The following is a 22,863-nucleotide window of genomic DNA, read 5'->3' on the forward strand; positions in this document are numbered from 1 at the left end:
AGCCACTACTATGCTGTTCTAAACTTTCCAATAAAAATGAACTACATAATTAGACATTATTAACATGATAACAGGTGAATAAAACTGAGGTCATACTATGTCTTATACTATATGTAAAGTGTATAAACAAGATAACAAATTAGGTTAAATAGCCCTTCATAATGAATTCCTTTTTAAATAACATTTCCAGGTATTTTATTGTGAAGTACATTGGTTATGTTCCCCCACTCCTTACATAACATGAAAAATTCACAGATTGCACCGTACATAGGCCAGTTATGGAAAAAAAAGTAAAAACTGTGGTACTTTGAAATATTTTGAGTATGTGTTAAGTCCTCCACAAAATACATGCTCACTAAAAGAAAACTGAATACTAAAGAAAAATGTAGACAGGGATAAAATATAGTTCCTAATCTCATGAATGAGAAATGATGAGAGTATTCTGGTAGACATGGCTTTGTTTTTTTTTTTGCATTACTAGCAAAAAGTATATTATGATGACATGAATTAAGATGAATGCATAATTTCTGTTAATAAAAGGATTTATTATCATTTATCCTTCATTACTTAAGTGATTTTAACTCCTACCTGTATGTTTCTATTTCAAAATTATTTTAACACATACCCATGCTCATTCTAAATAAAGCAAAATATATAAATAAAAAATAAACACTACTATTTCTCTATTTGCATTTTGCTATATACTGTATCAGAATTAAACACTACTATTTATTTGTACTCTGCTATATACTGTATCAGAATTTTATATACACATATACATTTTTAAAAGAATAAGATCATATATCCACACATGTACAACATTTTTAGTTATCTTTCTCATACAAAAGGTATTATCAACAATTTTTTCTTGTTTATACTAATACACTACCATCATTTTTAATGGCCACATAATATTTGATTGTATCAAATCCTATTATTTATTAAGCCAATTGTCTACCTGAGACATTTAAAATGCTTTCAATTTTTTACTAATATGAATGGCTATGAATGGCTTTAAATATAGATTGTTGTAAATTCACTTATTACTTTAGAATAAACTCTTAAAAGTAGAATACCACAGTATATGCATTTTTAAATTATGCGGATAGGTATATTTTTCGGTACAGCCTAGTATTAAAAAAGTTCACAACTGAAAAGAAGAATCAGATCCCATCATCTCAGCTGGGCATGGTAGTGATGCTTGTAATCCTAGCATTTGGGAGGCTGAGGCATCAGAATTGCCACAAGTTCAAGGCAAGCCTGAGCTACATAGCAAGACCCCGTCTCAAATAAATAAATAAATAAATAAATAAATAAACAAACAAACAAACAAAACAAAACAAAATTCCAACATCTCCAGGAAAAGCTCTAAGAATACAAAGTTAGTAAGACGGGTTTTGCCTGCGTCTGATAACCAACACTCTGGTTGGAAAGACAAAGGGTGCAACAATAATCAAACAATCAAAAGCAAGAAAATACCTAAAGAAATCAAAGAACAATTAAGCGATTCTTTCCTAGAAGTGGTAAACTGAGTAAAAGGAAGATGAATGTGGAAAGCAAATTCCAGAGTCCAGAAAATGAATCAAAGATATAGAAGTACATATCAAAGTATTTCCAGCAGGTAGTCCATTTACAAATTTTCCTTGACTGTGAGTTTGTTGAGAAAAAACATATATAGGGTTTGGGGATTTAGCTCAGTGGCACAGTACCTGCCTGGCAAGCGCAAGGTCATGAGTTCGATTCCCAGTACCGGGAAAAAAAACAAAACAAAACAAAATAAATAAAAAGAAAAAACATATATAATCAGAAAAAGAAACAAAAACAGAACTAGTAAACTGAGCAGTTAGTAAGCTTAATATATCTGCCAGAGGCTAAAACAATGAGTTTTCCACTCATAGACACATGAAGCAACTTACATAAACAGACCTAAAATAGAGATACTCTGAGTATCATTGTCTCCTCCATTTTTCCGTTACATAATATAGAATGTGAAGTACAAGGCATTTAAGTAATTAAGACCTCACACTGTATTGAAAACCAAATACAGTGGAAGTGAGGAAGACAGCCATGGTCATGTTTGTTACCCAAAGCTGTTTATGAATGAAAGTAAAATTTTGCTAAGCACTTTTGCTTGCGAACCAAATTTCAAACAGGTATGTACATGAGCCAAGGTACACTGTACCAGTTAATCATTTCTAATCCAAAACTTTAAAACCCAAAACTTTCTGTGTAGTGACATGATGTCATAAGTAGAAAATTCCACATCTTATTTCATGTGACAGGTCAGAGTCCAAACACAGGCACACTAGAAGTACTGTATAAAATTCCTTCAACAGGGGACTTCCAGGAAGATGGTGGAGTGGTAAGAAGCAATAAATCAGCCTCTTCACGATTCAGAATCCCGACACTGGAAAATAGTAACTTGGGGAAAAAAGGAGGAGGGAAGTGGATCTCTGGGACCTAGGAAGGGAAAAGAAAATTGAAGCCCACAGAGAATTTGAAGAGTCAGACCACAACATAGAAAAAGGAAAGGGCAATCTATACTTTCTCCTGGCTCCTGGCTTGTGGCAAGAGAAAAGAAGATAGCATCTACATTGACACACTGAAAGCAGAAGATTCCAGGGGGCCCTCAGGGAGAAATACACCAGTGGAACAGAGCTGTGGATGATGCACACTACAATAGCGGGCAAGTGACTCCAGTACAAGAGTTTGCCATATCCCCTTGACAGGATTAATGGTCAGATGCCATTTCAGAGAGGGGCCAACTGAACCTGCGATTCAGGGCAGCCACTGGCTGGCTTCATCTCAAGGCTCCCAATGTTAAACTCCCATAGTGACTGGGTAAGAGACATCCATGGAGATGACATGGTCAGGCAGCCAATGTCAGGCTGGCAAGAGACACCAAAGTGTTATAAACTAAAGGACTCAGGCCCCACTCCCATGACCAAAGACCAGGTTCAAGCTGAATTTCTATGGATTTGAAAGTCTCAAACAGGCACACCATCCTAATCCTACTGCCAGCTTGCTGGGATTATCTGACTGTCTCCCTTATCTACCAGGGAGAGCAGAGTCAATGCCTTTGAATTGGACACTTCCACAAAACTGTAGACCCCAGAAGATAACCACAGGCTTGAAATCACAGAGAAATTTCTTTTATTATTTTCTTTGCTATTGGCCTTTTGTTTGACTTGTTTTCTTTCTGATTATTTGTTTTGGTTTTCTTGTGTCAGGATTGCTTATAGTTTTTTTTGTTTTGTTTTGTTGTCCGTCCTTCCTTCCTTCCTTCCCTCCTTCCTTCCTCTCTCACTCTTTCCTTACTGTCTTCTTCACCATTTTCCTAAGATTGAGTAATCTTCCCTCATCCTTCAGCCTTATTTGTATCTCCCTTTCTTCCTGTATTTTTCTATTTTTTTCCTCTTCTCCCTATTAATTTGCTTCCCTTAAGGTAAAACTGCTCTATTTAGTGAATATTTACTATATATAATTTTCTGATTTGCCTTAGATTTTGTTATATAACTAAAAATCTTGTATCTAGGTTAAAGGTAGCTAATTATTAGTCATCAGAGTTTGTCATTTTCCAGTCTGTGTTTGATGCTATTGTTATTACTTATTATACTACTTTAGCCAAGGTGATATAGTTGTGATCTATTGATCTTCCTTGCATCCCAATACCTAAACTGTTTGGAGGTATAAACAACAGCCCAGTACCAAAGAACTGGATGTTAGGACAAACAGGCTTTAACCTGTCCCTGACAAACAAAATAGGCAGGATCCTGGAACAGAGTCAAAGCCCAAAGGCCAGCTGTGCCTAAAAGACATCTCTGAAAAGTAGTCATTTCTTTAAGAGGTCTCAATACTAGCAACAAAGCTACCTACCATAAACAATTAATAGGCCTCAATACAGAAAGCAAACAAGCAAGAAAAGAAAATAAATTAGAAAACATGGAAGAAAGATGCAACACTCCCAATTCACCCAAGGCAAATCCAGGGGGCACTGAAGTGGAAGGAATCAAAAGCCACCCAGCTGAACTTTCTGAAATGGGAGTGGTGAAAGTACCAAAACAGCTGAATAACTGTCTTGACAAAACCAAAACAGGCATAATTACACAGATAACTAGTTTGACATACAGAACTGAGGCACAAAGAACTTCCAATTAATCATGATCAGAAAAAAAAAAAGACAGCAAGGCATGAAATAGTCCGATTCCAAAAATTCAACACAAGAACAGAATGTTAAAAGCTGTTAAAATTAAATGGAAAGACAAATCACTTACAAAGGAAAACATCAGAATCACAGCAGACTTCTCAACACAGACCCTTAAGTCAAGGAGAGTTTGGAGTGAAATATTTCAAGCCCTAAAAGAAAACAACCTCTATCCCAGACTGTTGTAAAGTGATCCTTTCAAATTGATGGAGAAATAAGATACTTCCATGATTAAGAAGAATACCTCAAGAAATTCATGACCACTAAACCAGTACTCCAAGAAGTTCTGAAGGATATTCTAGAAAAAGATAACAATTCCAAGAATCCCAAAGGCATGGGTGACAGTTAAATAGAAGGGAAAGAAAAGAAACTAACAACAGGAAAATAATACAATGAGAAGGTAAGTCAACATGTATCAGTTATAACCATCCATGTGAATGGTCTCAATTCACAAATCAAAAGAAAGAGATTGGCAAGGTGGATCAAGAAACAATATCCAAGAATATGCTATGTACAAGAAACAAATTTAACTCAAAAAGAAATTCATAGACTGAAGGTCAAAGGATGAAAATCAATATTCCATACTAGAGGAACCTGAAAAAAGCAGGAGTAGCTATTCTATAAGCAAAGTGGATTTTAAGCCAAGAAAAGACAAAGAAGGTCACTATATACTTGTGAAGGGAAAACTTCAAGACAAAGAGATAAGTGTTACAAATATATATGCACCAAATACTGGCGCACTCAACAATATAAAATAAACATTAATGGATATGAAAAATCAGATAAGCAATTGTAACAGGAGACCCTCAGTACCCCACTGTCACAAATAGATCAATCAGACAAAATATCAACAAGGAAATATCAGAGCTGAACTAAACCTTTGAACAAATAGCCTTCAAAGAGATATCTACATAGTGTTGTACTCAGTAACAACACAATACATATTCTCAGCAGTACCAGGAGTTTCTTCCAAACAGAGTACATACTAGCTCACAGAACATGCTTAAATAAATGCAAAGGAATTGAAATCATCTTAGGCATATTAACAGATCACAGTGCAATAAAATTGGAAATAAATGGCAAAAGAAACCACAAAAAGTACATAAACACATGGAAATTAAATAATACTCTCCTGAACAACCAATAAGGTCATGGATGAAATTAGTTCCTACAATTATATGATAATGCCATTATAACACTCTGAATTTTAGGAACACAATGGAAACAGTCCTACAAGGGGAAATTTATAATGATAAATTACCACAACAACAACAACAAAAAACAACCAAGTTCAAATAAATAACATAATGTTGAACCTTAAGGTTCTAGAAAAGAACAAGTTAAGCCCAAGGGTCCTCTGAGGAAGGAAATTACAAAGATCAGAGCAGAAATTAATGCAACTGAGACTAAGAAAATATAAAGAATCAATGAATTAAAGAGTTAGTTCTTTGAAAGATTAAATAAAATAGACAAATTCTTAGAAAACCTTATCAAAAAAGGGAAAGAGAAGACCCAAATCCATGCAATTAGGAATTAAAACAGTGAAATCACAATGGATCCTATAGAAATCCAGAAGATCAGCCATGAGAACCTGTATTCTAATAAAGATGGAAAACCATAAACAAAAGGGCAAATTCCTAGATGCATAAAATTATAAAGCTTCATCGAAAGGATATAAAAATTCTAAATAATCCAATATCAGCCAATGAAATTGAAGCAGTAAAAATCTACCAACAAAGAAAAGCCCAGGTCCTGACAGATTCACTGCTGAATTCTTTAAAAACTTTAAAGATCTAATGCCACTAATCCTCAAACTCTTTAAAGAAACAAAAGGGGAGTAATATTCCCGAAGTCATTCCTGGAAGCAAGCAGGATCCAACCAAGACAGACCTCTAGGCCAATCTCCTTAATGAACACAGATGTAAAACTCCTTCAAGCCGGGTATATACGAAAGCGGGTATATATGAAACACAAATGAATTTCATGTTTGGAAGAGTTCTATCAAGATATCTCATTATGTATATGGAAATATTCCAACATCGAAACATTTTAGGCTACCAGACATTTTTGATAAAGGATATTCAATCATAATCTGTATAATCAGTCACTGAAAAATCTTATTTTTAAATAAATACAGGGATTACTTTAGAAATATTTTTTACTTAAATTCTTCAGTAAATTGTTACTTATCACCTTGTCAATATTCCAAACTATTTTTACATTTAAAAACTTTCAAAAACATAGATGTAATTTTATTATTTTTAAAAAATTAAGTTTACTGGTACATTTCAGGTACACATAATAATCACATTCATCATAGTGAATTTGTACCTGTACGTAATATATCTTGATTCTTTTTTTTCCCCCACTTCCTTACCCTCCCCACTTCAGATACTTACCATCCATATGACATATTGATTAATATAATCAGGGTCACTGAGTTGATTTATTAACGGAAGAAGAATTCCACGTGCAAGAATTTCCTAAAAAAAATTATAAGAAAAACAATATAAATATAATCTACTTCTCAATTCAGTGGAAAGTTTCCTAATACTGTTATATAATATAGGCATGATACACATCAGTGTAAACGAAGATAATGCAATCTTATCGCCACTATAACTGAGTAATCTGCCATACTCCAGCTAAAATAAACAAGATAAAGTTACCATATCAACTTGGACACATCTCCACAATAACAACCAGAGTTGAGTAAAAGGAAGCAAAAGGATATCTCAAATACTAGCATTGATGTTAATTTTTAAAAGGCAAAGGATTAAGTTAAAAGTATCAAAACAGAAAAGGAAAAGCAAAAGGTAACATACCAATCTTAGAATTGTGTTTACTTCAAGGGGATAAACCAAGGAGCTTCAGTAAAATATCAACACTGATTACATCTGGGTAGCTGGTACCTAAATGTCTACTGCATTCTCTATGCTTTTCTAGCCACATTTTCATAATAAATAAAATTGCAAAAGAATCTACTTACCACTCTCTAGAATATACCTTTCCATTCTTTGTAGTTGTTTATGCTCGAAACTTTTAAAATTCTGCCCTTCTTTTAAGGTTTTATGGAAGAATCAATTAACCTATTAAATAAACCCTGATCATTTCAGTTGAACACTTTTACTTTTATTTTGAAAATACTCATGCCCTGGACTTACATATAGCCATATTCAGTTAATACTTTTTCTGTTGTTATATAGCATATATTCCTCTAATAGACTACTGATATTTATGAATCTCCTATTCCACATTTTGTCTCTGGCAGCATGTGCTCATATTTTAAATCGTACTTTGTAAGGAGAAAATAGGCAGACAAGGGAAAGTTTTTCCAAAGTTTGTTTTCAAAATTAGAAAAGAAGATATAGGAAAAAATTTAAGTTTAATGTTTATTAGTTAGTGTAATTAGCTGACCTTAGAAAACTCTGGAGTTCTAATTTGCCTAACAAAAAGATCTGATTAGTTAGGAGCTAATCATATGACTCAGCAGTCCCTATACAGACCCTAGTGAGAGCTCAATAATACAATGTAGCCATTCCCATGTAGATTTCACTTCAAGATCCCCAATTTCTAAAAGATACCATGTGCTGTCAATAGCGGCCCTGAAAGATACAAATTCACTGAGGCCATGAATAAAACGCACTAATAACAAGAAAGTAAAGGCAATTAAATAGCAATTACCTCAATCAAATACTGTGATTTATACAACCTATGTAAAAGATCTATGCCAAGGAAAAGGCTCTTTCATCTGCTAATATTTAAACTAAACAAAAATGTCTTCTCCTAACTTCGATTTAATTACTGAAAAAAGAAAACTGATAAAGACTAGTAAATGAAAAGAACAAAAATTGATCTGCTAAATTTAGCACTCTACAATTATCCTTACCCAATTATATTCAACAAAAATGAAATACTGGCCTAAAAGAGAAATCTGTAACAAAACATAAATTTGCTCATTATAATCTTATATATTTTAAAAAATAACTTCATACAACAAAGCAGATGCTCATTCATAGCTCTTAGGAGTCGTCTTAACCCTAAAGTTCAATAGCATGTGCACCACAGCCAGCAAGAGGGCAAATGAGATGTCTCTTGCCTTACAACTAACTCTCTAATTTAGTATTTGCTGTGTCAAGTAGTGTGTTAACCACTAGGAATTTAATGATGACCAAATTATCCCTGTAAAATATGGTAAAATATTACAAAGGAAAACAACTTAGACTAGCTACTGCAATTGGGAATTAAAAGGGAGCTTAAGATTCAGTGGTCAGAGAGGAATCTCTCAGCAAGTTACTGAGATGAGAAATGAACACCATTTAGCCAAAAGAACAACATGGACCATCCTGAGCAAAGCAAAAACACATGTAAGACAGTTCAGTGGTGAATGATGCAGAAAATGGCACTTTTGAGGAAGAAAGCAAGTGTGACTACAGTACAGTGACTGCTAACAAAGACTTTTATCCTTGACCTAAGTTTAACAGGCTCCTTTGGACCCGCTTCCTAATTAGGCCTCAAACTTCCATCACTGCTGCATGCAATTTTAGCACAAATTCTGTTAAGTAAGTTTAGCCAGAACTCTCCTACTCTCAGTATCTGATCAACTTCCTTATCCCCTCCTCTTGACAATCTGATTGTCCTGGTCTGACTTTGGCAAGAATCCCAGTAAGTCTGTTTAAACAGACTTTTCCTTTGCACTTGATACTCCTCTTAGTAACTTTCCATTCACCATCTCAACCCTCCTCTGTAGCTATAAATACCCACTTGTTCTTATATCAAAAACTGAGTCCAGTTCTGTATTGAAGTCTTATCCTCTTTATTGGGAAATTCCTGAATAAAATCCAATTTACCATTTCATCTACTGTCCAGCTTTGGTTTTCCTAACACTTATGGCGTGAAGGCTAGAGAAGTAAAGCGATACTACAATGGGCCTTGTAAGCCTCAGTATTTGAAAGGATATAGGGGCAAAGATAACACTACCATTTTGAACATTAATGTTCAAAGGGTTTGTGAATTATTCAAGTGGTGATTTCAAGTGAGCAGCTCCTAAGACTAAAGTACAGCTCAGAAGGGAAGTCTGGACTAGAGATATAATTTAAAACTTATTAATATGACATGTAAAGGACTGTAGCACTTGAGTATTTAAATACTAAGCAGAAGAGTTCAGAAATATGGTTATATTTTAAGCCAGTGATAGACATGCCAGATATTTACTACCTTTGGTAATGACTATACCAAATACATAATTCGTCACAACCAAATATAGACTAATCTGTCAGACTCTTCTCATCAAAATTTAGTACTTTTACAATTTGTAATAGCTAAATCTTAGAAACAACCCAAATGCCCATCAATCAAGGAATGGATAAAAATGATGTGATATGTTTATACAATGGAGTATTACTCAGCTATAAAGAAAGATAAATTCGAGACTTTAATAGGTAAATGGATGTAACTAGAGACCATACTCAAGTGAAATAAATCAGATTCACATGTGTAAACATCATATTGTCTCCCTAGTATAAGAAAGTGAAAGGGTAAATATGATCCAAAAGGTACAATACGCATTATGAAAGAGAAAGAAACTGCTCAAAAAGCAAAGAATAACTAGGATGGAAGAAAGGAGAAAAGAAAGGGATACACACACACATACACACACAATATAGCTAAGATAATTATACTGTACTACTAATTTCTATTGATTTACTGAAAGGAACAATTAATGCTTGTTTGATCAATCTTACATGCCTGTATCTGGTAATCTGAACAAATACTTTGAAGATAACAACATGAAAAATAATAACTATTGTTAATTTCCTATCATCTTGTTTTGAAATTCTGCATCATTTTCATTTTTTTTTATTATTTCTCTTTAAAACATTGGCACTTTCTAGTCATTTCACTTAAGTGCTATTATCATAACTGAGAAGTACACTGAATTCAAGACAGGCAGGTAAATATTAGAAAATTACATTGGTATTACTTAATAATATATAAGCATAAAATCATGCTTCAAGAATTAGTATGCACTTTGCAGGAGGAAAGACTAAAAATATTATAAACTTTAATTTTTTAGGAAAATTCAAACCTTTGTTACCCATTCAACTATGGACTTAAATAGCATTTTTCAATTATAACTAGCAGTTACAGAAAGATGTTCTTCTTGTACATTTGAACAGTTTTATTCCAGACATTTACATTAAGGGAATAGAGTCCAAGATTATTTCTTTCATCCTACTCCTCCTCCAAGCATAACCACAGCTGAATCAAGTAGAACCTTAGCTGCCCAGTGTTGCTTTTAAGTTTCTGTCCAGAAATGTTATTTTTTATGTATTCTAATTTAAGTAAAGCTATAATATTAAACAAACTTTAAAAAGCGTACTTTTGTTATAATCAAAATCCAAGCACCTAAGTTCTCAAAGTATTAGCCAGTGACCTCTAGGGGACTGAGAAAGCAGGCAAGCAGAGTCAAAACTATCTTCAAAATAACGTTTATTTACCATTTCCTTCTTATTGTCCTACAAACACACAGTGAGATTTTTCAAAGGGAACATGACAGTATATCAGCCATCTGCTAACTAATGGAATATATGCTTGTATCTTTTTATGTTTTAGAATTTTCTTGGTTTTAATTTATAATACAGAAACAGTATTGAGAAAGCCCACATAAAAAAGGCACTTTGGGGTCTTCAATATTTTTTAAGAGTTTAACAGGGTCTTGGACTAGAAAGTTTTGAGAACTAATGCTCAAAGTTTCTTTACAGTCACTATCTGATATGAAGCTTAAGCTTACCCTGACAAAGTATCGCATGATCTTGTTCTGGAAATCTCCAGGAGGTAGCAATAAATATAATAAGACCTCACACAAATCCCTTAGGAATCCTAAAAATAGAAAAAGTAGCTTTAATAACATTAGAAAACCTGAAGTTTCCACCTAATTTTAATATAGGACACATTAAAAAGATAGAAATAAGCAGTTCCTTAGTTTTACCTAGCTTATTGCTTTAGTAATTAGTATACATAAATATTCATTAAGAATTTGTTCACTTGGGGCTGGGGATTTAGCTCAGCGGCAAAAGCACCTGCCTGGCAAGCGCAAGGTCATGAGTTCGGTTCCCGGTACCGGAGAAAAGCCAAAAAAAAAAAAAAGAATTTGTTCACTGTTCTACAGATAATTACTCTTCATTACTCTACTTTTTAGTTCTGCTGTGTATTTTGTACTTTACCATACATTATCACTGCATACTGTAAAAAAAGTTATTTGTGCATCTAAAGATATACCTGCAATTCTTCTTTCAAAGAAAATAATCTCCACTATCTTAGTGGGTAATAACAAAGGAAGAGTATATTATTTATTGACTTACGAGAACCAAATTTATACAAATCTACTACATAGCACTGTATGTACTACTTAGCTATTATTTCATAATAGTGCTGAATGAACTAACAAAAACTGAATTTTATAAATGTAAAAAGGGAAGAAGAAAAATTAGAAAAAGAAAACAAAAATCAAAAGGAAGAGAAATTTAACACATTTTCAAAATCTAAGAAAATAATTCCTACAACTAAAAATGCTAACACTTCCTAGGAATAAAATTAAATAGATAATCCAGTTAAATAATACACCAAGCAGCAAAGATTTAGCTGTAAAACTGGACAAATATCAACTTGTCTGATCTTACACCCCCATAAACAAAGAACAAGTCCATTCAAATCTATACATTTTATTTGAAGTCATATAATCATTCTCTTAGAAAACATTTTAGGTTTAACAGTTATACTCTTGAACTTGAATAATCAAGTCAAGGGAACAATTATTATAGCTCATTAAAAACAAATATTTTAGTATAAAATATGTTTGCTATATTTTAAAAGGTTCATCATTAATCATTAAAAATGAAACAAGTCTATGAAAACTACTTATAAGAGTTAAATAAAATGAAGTATTTTCATTATGCTACTTGTTCTGTATAAAAATAATTACACTCTCAGATGTGGTCTGCTAACTTGTCCTTAACCACTTAATGTCATCAAAGGAGTTACATTAAAAAGTAAACCTTCTTCATCTTTGGGAGAAGTGCAGACCAGGTCACGGCAAACTTCCTTTTCCATTTCAACTTCAACTTCAAAGAAGGCATCTATAAGATCTTCTGCTGTACCTGGAAAAGGAAAGGAACAACTCAATATATACAAAGTGATAAAGGAAAGTTGACTTTTAAATCCTAATGTTCAAATATAAAGAAAATACCTTTCATTTGATCATCTTTCTCTGTTATTCTCTGTTGAGCCTTTCTGAATACTCTTAGGTGTGTGCCAAAATCGTCTACAATTCGCGTAGTAAAATAAGGCTGCCAGTCTATTTCTTTTGACCTTATAAAAGACACATCACATAAAAGCATACAAAACATAAGTTCCTTTTAATGACTACTGACACAACATAATTATCACAAAGTCTATAAATTTATAATGATTAATTTTTACATCTTAGACTCCATAAGGCCCAAAATATACTCTATTTCTCTAAGTCACTGTACAGATTATTTGAATTATTTTGTGTCAAAATAGTACTATCTAAATTCTTAAAACAGGAAAAAAAATTAATTTTTCTATTTAAATCTGAAATGAGTTTGACCATGGGTACATCACACATTTCTCCACCCAAGATAAAAGGAAACACAGGAATTCAGAATGGTTTTGAGTATTTTTTCTAAATCTGTTATGAATTCTCCATACTTCTCAATTTAGTTATATAACCTAAGTTCTCAACAAAAATACAGCACCATTCATAGGAGCCTGACTGACTCTGTATATACTAGCACTTAAAAACATGATCATCAGAGACCACTCAAGAAGAAATGATGTGCTTCAAGACTGATATAATAGCCAGGCGTTGTGGTGCATGCCTGTAATTCTAGTACTCAGGAGGCTGAGGCAGGAGCATCACTGCGAGTTCGAGGCCAGCCTAATCTACATGGTGAGACCCTGTCTCAAAAAAAAAAAAAAAAAGACTGATACAATAAAATATCATCTATATAAAAGAAAGCCTTTCAAATACCCTGAAAAAAGGTTATTGCTAATTTGATAAAAGTTACCTAATACTCTGTATGAAAAGTAACACACCTTAAGAAAAACTGCTAATTCAGTACCCCAGTAAAACTGAAACAATAGATAATACAGTGTAATACAGTGGACCCTCGAGTTACAAATGGGTTGATATACAAACAATATGAGTTACGACTGGAATTTTAGCTTTAACTTACAACCAAAGTCTTGAGTTATGACCCAAATGCTGGCTGCTTGTGCTTCCAGATGGTCTCAGATACAGATTTAATCCTTAAATGAGTTCTGGAAGGAACACTGCAACACCCTCTCCTGCATGGGGTTAATTGAGAAATCCTGGGCCAAACTCTCTAAGGACACTGCAATCTGCTATATACAGGAGAGAGACTTTGAAGGCTAGGTACAGAAGCCTGAGCCCTGAGCCTTCCATTGACAATTTAAGTTACAACCAGCCCTCGGGAACAAACTAAGTTTGTGAGTCAAGGGCCTCTCTCCAATTACATCTCTTCTTCGGTCAAATAATATTTTTAAATAAACATTTTTCTCAATATTGTTTTTCTTTAAATAGCACTATCATCAATTCACCCTTTCTGGAACATACTAAGTTGATAGACGGCAAGGGGTCTGTTCTTGAAGATATTGTGCAATGGGTGAACTGAGAGCACCGGGGGAGCCAGAAAAGTATGCAATAATTGATTATAATTACCAACACGGATGTAATAAAAACTAGGGAAGCAGTTGATTACTGTCACTTTTTGAAAGGAAACTTTAAAGAGTGCTGATGGCATTGAGAAAACAACAGCTGGCTATTTTCAAAAAGAGTTACTTATATACTAGTATTTTCAAAGGCACACTATGGTTTGTTATATAAATGAAAAGACTAAACTATGAACACGGAAACAAAGTAATACGTAAAGTACCCCCCAGCTCAAAGATCTAAACAGTTAACATTAATTAGAATATAAAAGCCAGGCACATAACTATATAATCAGGTAACAACAGCTTCCACATGAAATCTAAAATAAAAACAAACCTAGCAGGTCCTAGAGTCCTTTGAATCTTTATTAAAAAAATAAATAAATAAATTCACAATCTTGGAACACATCTTTCAAAAACCTTTGTTATGTTTATTTACTCAAAGTCATCCATACTTGAAAATTCTATGAAAGGAGAATTTATTTAGTACAGGCCACTACTACCTTGTTAATCCATAAATGGTTCATTTGAACAAATTTAGAAGAAAACAGAACAATGTTTTATTCTGTTTCACAGTAAATTCTATATACTGTAATTTTCGAACAAAATAAAATTTACCCCTTTTAAAGGCAATTCAAAACCATCTCAATTCATTGTAGGGGATATAATGACATTAAAAATGAATAGCATCAACAAGCAAATATAATACATTATATAAAAACTAGTTTTAAATCCACAGATTTATATTTGCAGTACAGAAACGCGGTGAAGGTGAAGAAAATGGCAAACCAATATTGTGTCTCTCTACCCAAGGTCATTATTTCCCCACTTCTTGATTTTTCTCCAATGGCTACAAGTAAACACAATATAAATCTTAATTCGAAGGAACTTTTCTAAATTAGTAAGAACAACAATAGTATATTGCTTCCCACTTACAAATAAAAGAAATACACAAAGCATTTCTAATAACATTTGTTTCAATGAAATTAACAAAATTGATGACAGTGAAGTACTTCTTAAAATTATGATGTACAATAAATATATACAAAGTGGAATGTGAATACGAATAAACCCAGTTATGTAGCAGTCACACTTCCTTCTATTGTATTCACAACATAGCATTCAACTGTACCTCTTTACATCAATTATTCTTACATTATGCCCACAGTCAAAGCTTTTTTTCATTTTGTTTAAAACATTCCCCCATCTAGTAGTCTAGTAAACATGTGGAATGTTACACAATGAATCCTATTACCAACACTTTCATTTTTTTAAAACTGTCATATCTTGAATTGAGAATAAGGTCTTATTTCTTATTCAGTGTTATGATCTAGATATAGAATGTCCCCTAAAACTCTCATGTCCTCAGAGGCAGGGCTTTTGGAAGATGATTAGATTCAACTACTAATGAGTTCAGTAGTTGCATGTGCTTTAGGCAGAGCCAGGTCAGAGGCAGGTCACTAGCAAAATGACCAGCTCCGCCCTCCTTTCTCCTTTCTGACCACTACAACAGCAGCAGCTTTTATCCATCACTCACTTCCTTCCTTGGAGCCTGCCACCTCAGACGAGTTTTGTAAAAACTGTGAGCCAAAGTCACTTCTCCTGTAAGTTGTGTTAGGTATTTCATCTCAGTGATAAGGAAGTGACCAGAACATATGGCTGAGAAAATAAAGAATAAAATCAAACTTAAAAAGTAAAATGTACGTTAGGTCACTGAAGCATGAACATCTCAACAAAATGGTTGCAAGAAGGAATTAAAAAGGGGAAATAGAAATAAAACAAGCAATTAAGTCTTAACTAGAGCACAAAAGCAAAATACACTTTCTCTGAGCTTAAAATACTGCATGTCCTATCCCTAACACAACCATCCTACGTCTCACCACTATCCTACAACCAAGCCTCCCACATCTACTGTCTCTCCTCCATCCCATTTTTCATAAAGCAGCCGGAGTTATCTTTTAAAAAAAAAAACAGGAACAGCAGCGCACAATGAGTATTAAAAACTCTGCAATATCTTCCCTTTATTCTCAGGACTTAGTATGAATCCAATCTCTCAGATCCTGCACACTTGTACCCAAGCTTATTTCCTCATCATTCACCTAGTTCAACCTCTCCCTCCCTGTCTGCAGACACACATGCTTTCTTTCCATTTCTCAAACTAAAAAATGCCTCTTCTCACTTAAGTGTCTTTGCCAAGTCTGCTCAACCCTATCCTCTCCACGAATACCTCTCTTTGTCCCACATTTACCTGAAAGTCCCACTTACACTGCAGAGTGTATCTAAAATGTCACTTACATGTAGCAGACTTCTTGACTCACACCCTCTCTACTTTTCCTTAGGACTAGACTATTCCACTGTTCATTTACTTGGTCTGACTCGCCAGTTTTATTTTCTAATACCTCCAAACTTTTCACTTTTTGTAGCATTAAAACCTGAAGCAAATACTTTCATTGTTAGAATAAAAAACAAAACAAAACTCAGGAAGGTATGGCCTTTGTCTTATTCGATTGTATCTGTTTTATTCACAGCTATATCCCCAGTGCTAGGAAATATGCTTAACACTGGAAGCACTCAATACATACTGATTTACTGATTCCTCTTTCAGGGCCAAAGCACTCTTCAGCAAGTGCTTGGAGAATGGCTACAAGAGGCACATAGAACTGTTGCTTTGATACTACTTCAGGTTCTAAAATAGCACATGTATTGCAAAGCTCTTTTTGGCCCAAAGCTACTTAGTACTAGTCCTGAGAAAGGCAAGGAACATCACAAATATATGGGCTGAGACTGAGATCACATAAACTGTTTCAATATGCCATCTTTTCTAAGCAGAATACAGCTCCCCAATAGCAACACAAACCACCACCACACTCAATTAAGTATTTCTGCAAAGAGCACTGGACTAACACAAATGTCCCTGATTTGAATAGAAGACACAGCAATTCATTAGCTAGAAAATTCTACAAGACAGAGCAGTTCCCAGAGTTTATTTTCTCTAAGAACACTTACAGCTTTTTATTATGATTACATCAAATAAATAATACAAGAGAACACACACAAAGTATATGAAAAATTGTTGATCAACAGGAAAATCTAAATATTTGACCAATAGGAGTAATGCAAATAGTTCATTTTAATTTAATTATATATAAATCAATGAAGGATTAAGACTGACTGTTTTGTTGAGCAGTACTAAGCCCCTTGTCTTGTACAGAGCATAAATTCTTTACATGATGTGAAAGCTATCATGCCCACTTTCTTTACAGTAACATGAAAACCAGAGACATCTGCGAATAAATCTGAATGCAGGTCCTTTTAAGACTTTCTTGTAATCTTTTATAGTCATCTTTTGTATACTTAATTGAACAATAATCTTCAACTAGCTTTGATAATTCCAAAGCAAGTAACTTCGTCTTCAGAGAAACACCTTGCATATTCATATTCCTTTCATCTAAAATTAGCAATTAATTAAATTCATGGTAATGAAAACTGTAACTGGAAATACACAGGCTTAAAAATAAACACAACTTTTTAACATGATTGATTTACCTTTTCTCCTCTAAGTCACCACTCCTCAAGTCACACAACAGAATAAGAAATTAGATTCTCTGAGGCGGGGCCTACACATCACACAACTGAATTTGGATAAGCTTAAATCTCAAAAGAAGGGAACAGAATTCGACAATGGTATAATACTAAGTAGTCTAGCAGCCTAGATTTAATTCTAAAGGTACTGGTCAGTATATCATACTTTGATTTGAGTATTTTCTTGAAGAACACAGAAATAAGTAGAGAAAAATTAAGTGATGTGGTGTAACATAAATAGGCTTTTGAAGGAGGCTGCACTTAAATTCTGTATGAGTAATACTATACAGAAGAAAAGGGGGTACATGAGTGAGCAAAGGAGGGGAATGAGCATAGCAGACACACGCAACTGTCATCTTGTAGCCTTGCCTGACCAGAGAAGAGGGTGACCGTATAGCAATAAAGGCAATCTTCATATTCATGACAGAATACTTTCCTGGAAAAGGTGCTTTATGTCAAAATGATAAAAATAAAAGCTAATTTTCTCATAGAAACAATCCTATAAGAAATGTTATTTTCTTGATGTCACATTATCTTTTCACAACAACTGCAAAGACGTTATTAAAAACAGTAAGACTAACACAGTAATAATACAGTGATGGCAATCCTTTTAGAGCTTTCATTGATACAAACAGCCTACCACAGGCATGCATGCCATAGGTTCACCACCACTGGTATAGTATATATTGCACGATTGTACACACACACACACACACACACACACACACACACACACACAATCTTGCTATTTTAGAACTGAAAGGGATCTCTTGGGAGAAAAGGGTATACACACACACACACACACACACAACAAAGGCCTTTTTAAAGGTATATTAATCAATAATGTCAAAATAAAATAAGCAATCACAAAAAACTTTAATATGTATTCATCTTGTATATCTTCTATAGAAAAAACAAAGAATTTTAAAATGATCAATACAAAACAATTCTTACTTTCTCTGAGTAATTTTAACAGCATCTTTGGGGTGATTTTGAGCAAGTAGTAGCCTATGAGAGCAAAAGCCTTCTTCCTCAAACAACTAAATCAGATTCTAACTTCCCCTCATAATTTAGTATGAGAAAGGATATACTCTTTAAAAATGTATAATTGTTTCAACCTTTCGATAATTTCTTTTTTTTTTTTTTTTTTTTGGTTTTTCTCCGGTACCGGGAACCGAACTCACGACCTCACGCTTGCCAGGCAGAACCTTTCGATAATTTCAAGAGTCCTATGAAGACTACTTTGTTAATGTCAAAAACTCACTCTGAAATTGAATTTGGACAAAATCCTATAGGCACAGAAGTATAAGCTTGACCCTAAAACCACTAAAATAAATTTTCCCCTTTCCAACTTTAATTCATTCATAAATACTACATGTTATCATAATAATCTCTCAAGTACATTTCTCCCTGCTTTTATTATCTAAGGATTTAGCTATCCATACTGATTAAAATAATTTTTTTCACAAATTTCCATTATATTAAATTATTAGTACTCTCTAATATAATCCTCAAAAATATATGGAGAAATCATTCCTTAATAAGAGCTATATTAGCAACCACACAAAGAATAAGTCTCACTACTTTCTAGGGACAAATATTCTGCCCCATTCCCTTGACTCCTCCAGTACCCCTCCCAGCTGTGTACTGTCATGGAAGAATCAACTATGTGCCGTACTTCCTGTTTCATGTTCAGTGCTAATAAATAAACTAATGGCTGATTATGCATTCAATATTCAATGTTTGCTTAATAAAAAGATTTTTATTAAAGTTTCACTGATATAAGCCATCAAGAAGTCATCAAAAAATATGAGTCTAATAAATACCTTTTATGTTGGAAATCAAGAAATCTGGCCAAACAGAAATATATTAAAAAGATCAAATAAATTTTATTATCCTACTTTTAAGACTCCTACTAGTAAAATAAATGATCAGAAAATATTTTAATCCCAAAGCAAATAACTCTAATTAGCAACCTTCATATACTTTTAAAAATAAGTTTTTATCTAATTGTATTCAAACTGTGCAGTGTGGTATAACATGTTGGTGAAAGTCTGGAGAGGAGACAGATTGAAAACAAACAAATCGAGATCAGTATTAACCTGAACAGAGAACCTTGGTGTTTTAGAATAGAGAGAGCTTTTAAATAATTACCACAGATCTCTGTAATGCAGAGCCAACCTTAAACTACACGTTCTAGGTGACAAAGACAGACCAAAGTTTCCTTAAGCAAACCAGGGTTCCTAGCTTCACAACCTTAACAAAACAAAACCTCTTGTTTATATAAATTTAAGTAAATTGGTAAAAACAGAAAAACGCACATGTTTTAAATAACCATATTTAAGGAAATAGTCTTTAGTCAACTAGGACACTGTATAAAAAATCCAGTTCTATATCCTGTGGTCCAACACTTTCAGAAAGTCCAAGATCCAGATAAAGTAAAGGACTTGAATCTCTGAATAAATAAATTATACAGAGGAACACACAAAAAGCACTGTTTCAATTCAAGAGTTAATGATAAAGAACAAGAGCTAGAAGTTTTAGTCAAGCTATAGTAAAGGGGAAAGAAGCATAATAACCTGAGGCTATGGGGGAATCCTATAAAACATAATATAAAATATTAAAAAATTAATCTTATGATGTTACCCATTTCATTTTTTTAATAGAAATAAATTTTATTTTACTTATTATTTTGTTTTGTTTTGTTTTTTGAGACAGTCTCGCTAGGTAGTTCAGGCTGGCCTAGAACTCACAGCAATCTTCCTGCCTCAGGCTCCAGAGTGCTGGAATTATAGGCATGCACAACCATACCCAGCAACTAGATCCATCATTCCTTCGTCCTTTCCTTCCTTACTTTCCTTCCTTCCTTCCTTTCTTTCTTTCTTTCGGGGGAAGTGTTGGGACAGGGTCTTACTTTGCAGTGCAGGCTGGTCTTTAGCTCACTATATATCCCAGCCTGGCCTCAAACTCACAGCAACCCTTCTGCTTCAGCCTCCCAAATGCTGGGATTACAGGCATGCACCACCACACCGAGCTATATTAGCCATTTTAATAAAAAAAAGTTTTAGTAACATTTATCCAACAAATGAAACATTTAGAGCCAACTGAGATGCACATACAAGTTTTATGGAAAAAAATAAACATGTAAGTCACAAATGGGAAATCTATAAAGAATTTCTGAATACCAATATTCATTACACTATCAAGTACAAAGCAAGGTATTAAACATTCATTTCAAGATAACTCACTGAAGATACATAATTACTAACTATACAAAACACTTTATCTGTAAGGATCACAAGTTTAGCCTCAGAAACTTATTTTACTAATTATTTGAGACTCTACCTCAAATAAAAGATGAAGGGGTTAGGGATGTAGCTCAGTGTTCTGCAGGTTAAATCCCCAGTATGCACTACAAAAAATAAAAAATAAAATAAAATAAAATAATAAATAGGAAAGGGAAAGGAAAACAAAACAATACAAGACAACTTATACCTGGGTTCATAACACAGAGAACAGAAAAGAGAAAAGGCAATTTTTAAAAGTAGTCATCTTGTACATTGTTATTGCGGATTAGTAAATGTTCTTATCTACGTCAGGCTATAAAGTGATGAATGCCTGTTTTATAACAGTCTTTAGCTTTTCTGAATTAGCTATACTTAGCCATAAACCTACAATCAAAAGATCACTGTAAATGCATATTTATTTGCAAAGTTTATGCCAATGAAATAATCTATCATAAACTACTTCCTATGATCTTCATTCTAATATATTTCTTATATATTTAATACTGCTTCTTAAAAGCTTTAATAGCCACAAAAATGCCTGCCTGAGATCTATAATGATTTTGCAAAAGAGCCAAATATTAACTATTTTAGGCAACCGGACAGGCCATCTTATCTCTGTCATAACTAGTTAACTCCACTATTAGAACACAAAAGCAGCTATCAACAAAACACAAATGACAGGACTTAATGGGTATTGTGAAACAGGAGGCAAATGATCAAATGGGACGGGGAACTAAAGAGGCGGGAGGGGAAAGGAAGGAAAGGAAAAGAAAAGAAAAAAAAATGAGAAAAGAAGGAAAAATGGAAGCAAAGCTTTTGTAAATAAGGAGGGGAAGAGGGATTAAAGGGAGGGTAGCTGAATGGGGAAAAAAAAGAATCAAGTTATATTATGTACAGGTACAAATTCCTGCGATGAATGTGATCATTATGTATGGCTAAAATGTACCAATAAACTACATTAATAAAAAAAGACGTGACTATCCAATAAAACCATATTTACACAAACAGGTGATAGTACACTCAGTAATAAAGTGACAAGTAATTTTTAAATGGAGAATGCATTTGAACAGACATTTCTCTAAAGTACTCAATCATATTAGCATTATTCACAGGATCCAGACAATACAAATAACAGAAATGTCCATCAACTGATGAACAGATAAACAAGACGTAATACAGCTATACAATGAGTATTATTCAACAATAAAAAATAAGCACCAGTGCAAGCTACAACATTAGTAACACAGCCAGTGAATCCTGGACCCTACTCATCTGTACCTCTCTCCAGAAGAAAACTCATCAGGAAGAAACACAGTGGCACTAGAATATATTTTTCTTCCCCTAAACTTAGGACTAAGGCTAATACAGATAAAGGAATCCTGTAATCACATTTCACTTTCAAGAGTGAACATTTTCCTTCTTCACTTGAATCTCCTTAGTTTCTACCACACTACCCTTATCCTCGTTCTTAGAACTTTGTCTATGCTATTGTTCTTTCCTAATCTGTTTTTCAATTGTCTATGTCAGTAGACCCATTCTTGAGGACGAGTTTCAACCTCAATCCATAGAAGGTCATCTGCATCAATCTTCTAATTCACTCTATTTCTATATGATGAACTGTTTTCACTACAACATAAATACTTAATCTCTCTCCATTTCATGTCCTGTAATTTTGTCATCCCTGTTTTGCCTCTGTCTCCATTAAGAAAGCTAAGGTCACAGAATCTGTATACATAACCTAGGAACACAGTAGTAACACCAATAAAAGCAAAGCTGATGTTCACTCAACAGTTACTATGTGCTAAATGACTGAGGCACATGCCATTTCTTGGGTGATGAATACATTACAAAATGTTTCACTCTTATCATCTCCTTTGTGCCCCAAAAGTCTGACTTTGCAACAAATTCTAGTATCCTTATTTTACAGAAATATTAAGAAACTTTCTTCTAAATATATTATAACTTAATAGTAAAGACAGGATTGTAATACAGATCTTCTGACAACTAGCCCAGGGCTCTCTGTCCTATGTTATA

General features: G+C 33.7%; 1 protein-coding gene across 2 annotated transcripts in view; it reads right to left on the reverse strand.

Moving 5' to 3' along the window:
* Positions 1-22,863, reverse strand: part of Snx13 (sorting nexin 13) — a 133,249-nt gene that overhangs the window by 57,529 nt on the left and 52,857 nt on the right. For both annotated transcript variants that reach the window (XM_005377342.2, XM_005377341.2), the window contains exons 6-9: positions 12,453-12,574; positions 12,262-12,363; positions 10,998-11,086; positions 6,604-6,687 (exon numbers count right to left, since the gene is read on the reverse strand). In XM_005377342.2, the coding sequence (XP_005377399.1) occupies positions 6,604-6,687; positions 10,998-11,086; positions 12,262-12,363; positions 12,453-12,574 (397 nt within the window). The remainder of the gene's footprint in view (positions 1-6,603; positions 6,688-10,997; positions 11,087-12,261; positions 12,364-12,452; positions 12,575-22,863) is intronic.

The sequence above is a fragment of the Chinchilla lanigera genome, unplaced genomic scaffold, assembly GCF_000276665.1.
Source record: "Chinchilla lanigera isolate Chin_1 unplaced genomic scaffold, ChiLan1.0 scaffold00009, whole genome shotgun sequence".
NCBI classification, from domain to species: domain Eukaryota; kingdom Metazoa; phylum Chordata; class Mammalia; order Rodentia; family Chinchillidae; genus Chinchilla; species Chinchilla lanigera.